The sequence below is a fragment of the Grammomys surdaster genome, unplaced genomic scaffold (assembly GCF_004785775.1).
Source record: "Grammomys surdaster isolate TR1022 unplaced genomic scaffold, NIH_TR_1.0 209, whole genome shotgun sequence".
NCBI lineage: Eukaryota > Metazoa > Chordata > Mammalia > Rodentia > Muridae > Grammomys > Grammomys surdaster.
This window is the reverse complement of record NW_021604654.1, coordinates 115,435-125,134: the sequence shown is the minus strand read 5'-3', so window position 1 is coordinate 125,134 and position 9,700 is coordinate 115,435. Positions and strand designations below refer to the sequence as shown.

The following is a 9,700-nucleotide window of genomic DNA, read 5'->3' as shown; positions in this document are numbered from 1 at the left end:
ACTGAGGCGGGCCTCGGGCCGGGGCTCCGGGCAGTGGCGGGGGCGGGGCGCGCGGGGCCAAGGTCACGGGTGGGGCGTCCGGGCCTGCGCAGTGCCGGGCGCGGCAGGTGGAGCGGGAGCCCGGGCGGCACCGCGTCGCCATTACACAATAGCGCGGGCGGCGCGGGCGGGCGGCGGGCGGCGCAGGAGGCGGGACGCGGGGCCCCGGAGCTGTCGATCGGGGACAAAGCGCGGCCGCCCGGCGCCCCCCGAGCCGCCCGAGCCGGGGCGCAGCCCGCGCCCCCCGCGACTGACATGATGTTTCCGCAAAGCCGGCACTCGGTAAGGGGAACCCCGCGCACTGCACCCCAGAGCTCTCCCTGCACCCCAGCTCAGCTCACTGCACCCTTTCTAGGTCGGATCCCGTCTGTCTCTCCGCCCGGGGCCTGTCCCAGGGGCTCCCCACGCTCCCCCAGCTCCCACAGGCCTGTTCCCTAGTCCTGGGCTCCGTCTCCAGGGTCTTTGCACCCTACAACCCAGGCCCTACGCACCCCACTAGCCCAGCACTCTATCCTTCGGCCCGGATCCCTGAACTTTGATCCCTGCCCTGAGTCCCCTCACCGCCTCCTCCCCCCTCGCCCACCCCGACTCCTCTCCCCCACCCCCCACCCCCACTCCCGGGATCCGGATCAGCCTGTCCTCAACCTTGGGCCCGCACCCCACGACAACCGCATTCGGCCTGTCTCCCAGCCCTGGGGAACAGGCCCAGAGCTGCAGCACCCCAGGCGCGCATGTCCTCCAGCCCCAGACCTTGCACCCCCACCTCTGTGCTCTGCACCCCCCAGCTCTCTTAGAGCTCCAGACTGGTCTGCCACCAAGTCCAAGGCCCTGCACCCTCCATCACCCCGGCCCTGCACTTCCTGCCACCTCAGATCTGCCCTGTCCCTAAGTCTGGTGCCCTCTATCCCCCAGTCCAGTCCCCGCACCCCCTGTCTCACCCTCCAGCCCTGTCGGGCCTGGCGTCACCATCCGGGCCCAGCGCCACCCCCAGCCTGGCTCTGCGTCCCTCCTCCAGCTGCAGGCCCCGCACCCCAGCGGCTTTTCTCCTCCCAGCCCCATCCCGCACCCTCAGCAGTAGGGTTGGGGGGGGGTGTCCCTGTGCCCATATAACGCCCAGTGCTGGTCACTTGTCCGGAGCCAGATACCCCTAGTCACCCCCCACCCCCAGCAATAGGCACCGTCCCCCTCACATCCAAGCCCGGGCCCATCTGTCGTCTCCCACACCAGCTCCCAGTGGCCTTGCTCCCCAGATCCGAGAATCTTACACCCCAACTCCTGACCCAGTGCCCTCAGGTGCCGGCCCTGTACATGCCCCCCCCTCGTGCCCCCGCCCCCAGCTACCAGCTCGCTCTCTCCCTAACTCCCAGGCCATGACTTCCCTGTAGCTTTGGCTGGGCCTTGGGGGGGAACCCCCCAAGGCACCACCCCTGGGGCTGGGCAGCTTTGGGGGGACCCCTTCCTGAAGAGCACAGCCCTGAGGAAACAGGTGTGATGGGGTAACCCCAGGAAACGTAGGGAGGTAAGTTAGGTGCCTCTTCCATGCTGGCTTTGAAAGGAGGCCTGTGCCACCCTGCTCGACTTAGAGGGGCTTTTTGGGGAGTTCCTCCGGGGGCAGCTGGAGGACAGAGGTGCACCCCACTCCATGGGTGCCCGCCGCTCGCAAATGACCAGTGTGTAAAAGCGTCCCCACTGCCTAGGGGCCGCAACAGCCCCTTCCCTGCTGCCAGGGCCTGTAAATCGCAGCCCAGGAAGTGGGGCAGGGGCGGGGCGCGGCGGGGCGGGGCGCTGCTCACCCTCCCGCCCCCGCAGGGCTCCTCCCACCTCCCGCAGCAGCTCAAGTTCACCACCTCCGACTCCTGCGACCGCATCAAAGATGAGTTCCAGCTGCTTCAGGCGCAGTATCACAGGTGAGCCCGGCCTGGGGACCCCGTGTGGCTGGAGACTTGTCTGTGGCGTCAAGGAAGCCTGGGTGGGGGTGCCTCTGTCATCGGGGCTCAGGAGGTGGGACCAAGAGGGTCAGCAGTTCAAGGCCATCCTCAGCTGCTTAGCAAGTTGGCCAGCCTGGGCTACCTGAGACCGTGTGTCCAAAAACAAACAAGCAGCCCCATGGTGTTGGGGAAGAAACTAAGGCATACAGGTTCATGGTTTCGAGGCCTAGTCTCCGTGTATCCCTCTGTTTAACACAGGATGGAGAGGGTGCCCAGAGAGGGTGAGTCATGGGCTCAGAGTCATACAGCCTCGCCTTCTTCTGTCTGGTTTTGGAGTCGGGGAGCTTGCTAGTGTCCCACAGACCCTCCAGCCTGACCACTCCCCCCACAAGTACTTTTCTCGTTTCTGACACGTTCCTCCTGCGTGAAACTGATCACTCCGAAGCCCAGAGGTGTCAGCAGCTTCCAGGGGCGTACAGCACAGAAGCAAGAAAAGCTGAAAGCAGCCTGGAGCTGGGGACTCGGGGGTCCCAGCCACAGGTCCCCATTTGACCCTAGGCTGGACCCGTTTTATATAATCCAATGGTGAGGAGGCATGAGGGTGCAGGCCCAACCTTCCAGCTCTCACACAGGCAGGTGAATTTAGTCGTTCTGGGCTAGCCTGAGGTACAGAGCAAACCCGAAAACAAACTAAGAAGGATGATAATAATGATAAAGCCTTTAAAAGACCCTTAGATTTCTCCAAGAGAAAAAGTAAATCTCAGTGTTTGTGGAGTTTAATTTTTTTTTAAATTATTATATTTAAGTTTCTGATATTTATTTTGGACAGGATCTTATGTGGCCCAGGCTTTCCCGCCTCCCTTTGTAGCCAAGGATGACCTTGAGCTACTGACAGTAGATGACCCACCAGGCCCAGGGTGCTAGGCCAGCCTGCTGTGCCACTCCCCAGCATTTGCCGTTTCCAAGAGGAATTTAGGGCAGCAGTGCTGCCTCCCATGGCTCTGGGGCCACTCTTAGGCTGATTTCTTCTGGACCTGCAGGGCAGACAGCGGCCACAGGGCTGTGTGCCGTACCCTAGGCAGATGCCGTCTCTGAGCTGCGTCGTGCCGTGCTCTGTGCACTGGGCCTGGGTTCAGGACCGTGGGGGGCTCCTGGGGAAGTTACATGTTCACTTCCATCAGCCTTGGTTCGGGCCCTCGGGCCATCAGCGTCGAGGCACGCTAGCCTTATTTATTATGTGTGTGCACATGTGTGCGTGCGTGTGTGCATGTGTTTGTCTGCATGTGCATGTGTGCGTGTCTGCCTGCATGTGTGTGTATGCATGTGTTTGTGTGTGTGTGCACGTGTGTGCGTGCGTGACTCGGGGTCCACCACTCAGTCCTGCACCCCTGGGCGAGTGCGGCCCTCCCTGCTTGGAGAGCATATCAGAAGTCTGCTGGGCTGACAAGCACTACAGGAGCCAGGCTTTCCCGTTGCTCAGTGTTTGAGCCACAGGAGCCTGAGGCCTGAGCTGTTTACAGCCAAGAACAGCGTCTTGCTGTGCAGTCGGGTGGGGGACTCGTGCCCTGGACCCTGTGGGCTGTGCTTGGCTGACTTTGTTTGTTTGTTTGTTTGTTTGTTTGTTTGTTTTTTCCAGGACAGGGTCTCACTCTGTAGACCAGGCTGGCCTCAAACTCACAGATGTCCACCTGTCTCACCCTCCCAAGCTCTGAGGGTTTTTTGGATTTAAAAAGAAATATTCTAGTGGGCACAGGACTTTAACTCCAGCACTCGGGAGGCAGAGGCAGGCGGATTTCTGAGTTCGAGAGTTCGAGGCTAGCCTGGTCTTCAGAGCAAATTCCAGAACAGCCAGGGCTACACAGAGAAACCCTGTCTTGGAAGAAAAGAAGGCAGGCAGGCAGGCAGGGGTAGTGCTGCCTGTTCAGATGTGGAGGTCAGAACACAACTTGGGGGAGTCACTGCTAGGCACGGTAGCAAGAGCCTCACCCACTCAGTAGCTTCCTAAGGCTGCTGAGCGAGCCACAGGCCCAGTCCCTTGATTCCATTGGCCTGTCCTGGGTCCTCCTGGTCCAGGAAGGTTGGCACTACAAAGAAAGCAAATGAGGCCCAGAGAGGTAGAGCAGCTGGCCTAGAGTCACACAGCAGGGGAAGGCAAAGTGACCCCAGCTGCCAGCCCTGAGGTGACTAGAGAGACAGAGGGGTTGGACATGAAGAAGGTTCTTGAAGCTGGGACACCTTGGGGTGCTCTGTTCCTCTCAGCCCTGGGCCATCTCAGTCTTCAGCATCTGTCTCTGTGTAGAGAATTCTCTCTGGGTTTGAGTACTTGGGCTATCGCCTGCTCTGTGATCTTGAACCTGTCACTCACCCTCTCTGGGCACCCACTGAGTCACACATTAAGATGAAATAGGTGATAAGTTCTGCAGCCCTCATCAGTCCCGCAAGAGGGCACCTCTGACTGTGGTGGTTGTCACTCCAGTGAGAATGCTTTCACAATGTCAGTGGGGGAAACGGAGTAACCCTGCCTGCAGGATTGCAGAAGGCCTCGAGGTGGGTGTCCTTCAGTGCAGCCAGAGTGGTGTTTGGCGCCTTCTCAATTTGCAGCTTGGAGCTGTGGCTCAGTTGTCATGTCCCAGCACTCAGTAGGTGGAGGCAGGAGGATCAGGACTTCAGAGCCATCCTCAGCTACATAGTAAGTTCAAGGCTAGCCTAGGCTACATGAGACCCTGTCTCAAAACAAAACAAACAAACAAACAAACAAACCAAAAAGTTTTTAGTGTGAGTGTTGTGCGGTGCCCCCACCCAAGGCCCTCAGCCGTCTTCCCTTGTGTGTCCTCAGCCTGAAGCTGGAGTGTGACAAACTGGCCACTGAGAAGTCAGAGATGCAAAGGCATTACGTCATGGTAAAGCCCCCTCTGGGACTGGGGGGCGGCAACTCCCCACATACCGCGGGTGCCTGCTACCGAGTCCCCATGGGCTAAGGGCAGGCTGGCCACTGGCCCAGGTAGAGGCTGAGGTGCCAAACCACCGGCTCCCAGCATGGGCCAGCCAGGTCTCAGCCATCTGGGTAGACAGGAGTTGGAGGCAGCGGTGGAAGCCTGCCACAGCCATCCGGAAGCAACAGTCCCCTCCCTCCAGTCCATCCGGCCAGGCATCCCTTAACCCTTTCATGACCAGACCCCTCCTAACCCCCACAGGACCAAAGGGATTGTGCCTCAGTCCTGTAGTTCCCAGCAGGGGATGTTGCTGGGGTCTTGGGGCATTGTGACTGGGGTCTTGAAGAGCAAATAGGAGCTCACTGGACGGGGGTAGGGCGGAATGACCTTGCTGGAATGTGCAGGGATTTGGTCCCTGACGCACCTCTCTGCCCCACAGTACTATGAGATGTCTTACGGGCTGAACATCGAGATGCACAAACAGGTAAGCCTCAGTACCCCTCCTCCATGACCCCTGTGCCCTGTGAGTCCCAGACTGAGTTACCCCTAGCGGTGGACTCAGCCCCCGTCTCACACCCTCCGAGTGCCCCGGGTACTGAGGGGAGATCCTGTGTTCCAGGCTGAGATTGTGAAGAGACTGAACGGGATCTGCGCCCAGGTTCTGCCCTATTTGTCACAGGAGGTAAGCAAGCCACCAGCAGGGGGCAGTGGGGTTCCCTCTGCACCTTGCCGAGCACGCGCGCGCGCACACACACACACACATACAGGCACACACACACACACACACAGGCACACACACACACACACAGGCACACACCTGCCCTCTCTGAACTTCGCAAAGGTGAGAAGTGGAGCTCCTGGAGTCAGACCCCGGTGGCAAGGCAGGAGGGGCTACCCGGGCGGCCGGCAGGTGGCTCCTGCACCAGCTCTGAGGACCCCCTGTGAGCCCCTAGGACAGGACTTGCACCTGTTGCCCACTGCACGGGAGCCCTCCCTGCATTTTTATGTACCAGTCCGTTTCCAGCTTGACCGTCCCTTTGCCTGAGAGAACTCTGTCCTTCCTTCCCTCTTCCAGCATCAGCAGCAGGTCCTGGGAGCCATCGAGAGAGCCAAGCAGGTGACGGCTCCCGAGCTGAACTCCATCATCCGGGTAAGTCCGAGCCCCTGGTGGACGGGGACTGACTGGTGACTTAAGTGGGCAGGGTCAGGTGACGAGCCCGCGGGCTGACTCTGTCACCCCCACCCCCACCCCACAGCAGCAGCTCCAGGCTCACCAGCTGTCCCAGCTGCAGGCGCTGGCCCTGCCCCTGACACCGCTGCCTGTCGGGCTCCAGCCGCCATCCCTCCCTGCGGTCAGCGCGGGCACAGGCCTGCTGTCCCTCTCTGCTCTGGGCTCTCAGACCCACCTCTCCAAGGAGGACAAGAACGGACACGACGGGGACACCCACCAGGAGGACGACGGAGAGAAGTCGGATTAGCTCCTGGGGAGAGGGAGGGAGAGGGGGGACACCAGGGGGACAGGCACAGAGAGTGCGGTGTTCTGAAGGCCACACAGCACACAGCTGGGTCACCCAAGCTCCCACCTCCAGTCCTGGTTCCGACTGTACACCCTGGGCCTAGGGGGCACCAGAGGAACACCTCAGGCTACAGGGTTCTCCCCACCTTCACATCGCCCCGGCCACAGCCACCAATCTTGGCCCAGAATGTACACAACGCTAGCTGCCCCTTTCCACCCTGTGCACCTCCAGTTTGCCCCCTGTCCCCTTCTCTGCTTCCTGCACTGCGCCCCTGCTAGGCCTAGCCCCTTCCCCAGCTCCCCCAGCTCCGGTTCCCTCAACCACAAAAGAAGGGACAGAGAGAAAGCATTGGCTGGGGACTGCAGTGGGGGTGGGCACCCCACCGACTTCCCTCTCCCCTTTCCCAAATAAACGTGAGGGTTAAAAGTTGCTTTGTTTATGGTTTCTTCTTTGTCCCCGTCTTCTCTAGCTATCATCTAAGAAAGGCAGAAGGAACCCCAGGAGTTAGCGTTCCTGGTCGCCTTGCTCTGCCGAGGGGCAGAGAGCAGTACTGAGGATGGGGTCTAGCTGTGCCTTCTAAATAAAAACATGAAAAGGTTAGCCACTGTGTCCCTGCTTCTGTCTTGTGGGGTGGGGACCCCTTTCCTCAGGGCACCCCATGTCCTGTAATAAGACAGCCCTGGAGCAAGCAAAGGCCCAGAGAGGGTAAGCTGGGGATCTGGGGCCACACAGTGCAACTCGGTGCTCATGTTTTAAACTATTTTGGCAGGATGCCTTGGTTACCTTCTGAGAGAAGGCCTGAATACTCTCCGTGCCCCTTCCAAGCTAGGCTGTCCCCTGGGGACCATTTTGGGCAATTTTTTTTTTCTCGGTTTTCTGAGACAGGGTTTCTCTGTATAGCCCTGACTGTCCTGGAACTCATTCCTCAAACTCACAGAAATCCTCCTGCCTCTGCTTTCTGAGGCTTGGGGTTTGGCATTGTGTGCCACCTATTTTCTTTATTTGCTTTCTGTTTTGTTTTTTATGTTTACTGGTTTATCATGTGTGTCCAGTTTGAGGACATCTTGCAGGAATCTGTTCTCTTCCACCATAGGTCCGAGGATTCGAACCTGGGACATCAGGCTTTGCTGTAATCGCCTCTACTGGCAAAGCCATATCTCACTGGACTAGTACTTTTGTTTGTTTTTAGGCTGGCCTGGAACTTGGTTTGTAACCCAGGCTGGCCTCACTCAGATCCCCAGGCTGCTCTGTGTTTTGAGACAAGTTCTTGCTACAGCCTGGGACCAAGGGACCAAGCACCAAGAGGCCTTAAGTTCACCCTGGATCTTGGGGTGCTGTGCCCACTTGGGTTCTTCAGCCAGAGAGTCAGAGTCTAGGAGGACTGAGGCTTCTCCTACCTGTGCTCCTGGGAAACCAGTTGGAGGTGTCTCAGTGAGGGGGTATTGTCCCCTTTGCCCCTGGGGCTTTTGTGGGGAAGGTCCTGTCAGCAGCTGAGCTGGCAATGCGGGGGTGGGGGGTGGGGGGGGACCCCAGGGAGAGCACTAAGCCAGCCTGACCTTGATGTTCTGATCACCAGATGAAGTGGGGAGGGGGTGGAGGAGGGGCTGAGGGTCTCAGCTCCTTATCCCCAAGACTTGAGCCCAAGGCAGCAATGGTGACCAGGTGACCCGAGTTCCCTGAGGTCCTTCCTTAGGGATTTTGCTGGCTTTCTGGAGTCCTCCCGGGGGACATGCTGCTACTCCGTCTGTGTCACCATCTACTTAGTGGCTCTGACATCTTCTGTTCTGGGGCCAGCCTGTGGCTTGGGAACTTTTGGGATTATAGGTCCCTCCCCCAGAGCCACTCCCTGAGGCACCAGTTCCTAAGGCTGCAATGGAGATTGGGACCCTACCCTGTGCCCAGCAAGGAGAGGACACCTCAGGCAGCAACTGTTCCCCTCCACCTGGCCTCAGAGACTGCACCCTGAGACACATCAAATGACCACCTTACCTGTTGTGCAGACAGGGAAACTGAGGCCCACTGAAGTCAAGGAAACCATACAAGGCTACAAAAGTGTTGCTCCCTCCCCTCTGGGCAGTCAGTCTTTCTGTTGGGGACCCTACAAAGAGAACAAGCAGGGGAGACCAAGACAGCACCCCCAAACCAACAAGCACGAAGGCTTCCTGGGTAAGGCCTGGCCTCAGCTAACCTGAGTCCCTGTCACTTCGCATGTACAGGAGAGAGGCTCAGAGACAGCTAGCAGCTGGATCAGGCCACACAGCCAAGTGTGTGTGGGGAAACCCAACTTTTTTGTTTGTTTTTTCTTTTTTTTTAAGGTTTTTTCTGTTGTTGTTTTTGTTTTGTTTTTAAGATTTATTTATTTATTTATTTTGCGTATTCACCATTGCTCTCTTCAGACACACTAGAAGAGGGCATCAGATCACATTACAGATGGTTGTGAGCCACCATGTGGTTCCTGGGAATTGAACTCAGGACCTCTGGAAGAGCAGTGCTCTTAACCACTGAGCCATATCTCTCCAGCCCCCTTTGTTTGTTTTTTTAAGACAGGGTTTCTCTGTGTATCCCTGGCTGTTCTGGAACTCACTCTAGACCAGGCTGGTTTCAAACTCAGTGAGCCTTCTGTCACTGCCTCGCAAATGCTGGGATCAAAGGCATCTGCCACCACCGCTCAGTAAAAACCTAACTTTTTCAAAACTTACTTAGCATAAGGAGTTCATAATGGTGACATGGGGAAGGGGAGACCTGGTGGGGAGGGCCAGACAGCCAGACTGGCAGAGACCAGTGGGAGTGCTGGGCACAGGAGTGGCAGACACTTCTCCAGGATCCAGTGTTCCTGCAGATGCTCAGAGGGGCACCAGCTCAGATCTCAGGGGGGAGGGGCACCTGGGTCCTTGTGGGGGGTCAGGAGCCACTGGAGCCATGGTTAGGACAGGAGAGTGGTACTGCAGAGAGTAGTGCAGGGAGCAGTGCAAGATCATCTGGGGATGGGGACACGGAGGGACCAGGGTGAAGAGAGAAACAGACCAGGCTCCAGGGAGGGAGTGACCAAGGTGCTGCTGACTCAGGCCCTCCTGTGGCTCTGTCTCTGATTGCCACCCCCCTACCCTTTTCCCTTAGGCTGTGAAGCTCTTTTTCCTCTGCTGTGCCTGTTGGGTCCTTCCTCCTCCTCCCACGTGTGTGTCCCCTCCTCACCCTCCCCTACAAACCTCTCCACGGCTTGTGGGCCAGGGGGCCTGGATGCTGGCTGCCAGCCAAGCCCCAGACAACCTTGACCGCCTCCCCT

At 58.5% G+C, this 9,700-nt stretch overlaps 1 protein-coding gene across 2 annotated transcripts; it reads left to right on the top strand.

Moving 5' to 3' along the window:
- The first annotated feature begins 102 nt into the window (after nucleotides 1–102).
- Nucleotides 103–6,847, top strand: Tle5 (TLE family member 5, transcriptional modulator). 2 transcript variants are annotated; one of them, XM_028771689.1, is made up of 7 exons: nucleotides 103–321; nucleotides 1,849–1,946; nucleotides 4,804–4,867; nucleotides 5,340–5,384; nucleotides 5,520–5,582; nucleotides 5,976–6,050; nucleotides 6,160–6,847. In XM_028771689.1, exons 1-7 carry the CDS (start codon nucleotides 295–297, stop codon nucleotides 6,376–6,378), a joined length of 591 nt encoding a protein of 196 aa, XP_028627522.1. In that variant the 5' UTR covers nucleotides 103–294; the 3' UTR covers nucleotides 6,379–6,847. The 2 variants fall into 2 exon arrangements, with proteins under 2 accessions (XP_028627522.1, XP_028627521.1); XM_028771688.1 differs by having other exon boundaries at nucleotides 6,157–6,847.
- Nucleotides 6,848–9,700: the final 2,853 nt, after the last annotated feature.

Coding starts and splice junctions, on each gene's coding strand:
- Tle5 (XM_028771688.1), top strand. CDS start 295: ATGATGTTTCCGCAAAGCCGGCACTCG. Junction 322..1,848: donor TTCCGCAAAGCCGGCACTCG/GTAAGGGGAACC, acceptor CCGCCCCCGCAG/GGCTCCTCCCACCTCCCGCA. Junction 6,051..6,156: donor AGCTGAACTCCATCATCCGG/GTAAGTCCGAGC, acceptor CCCACCCCACAG/CAGCAGCTCCAGGCTCACCA.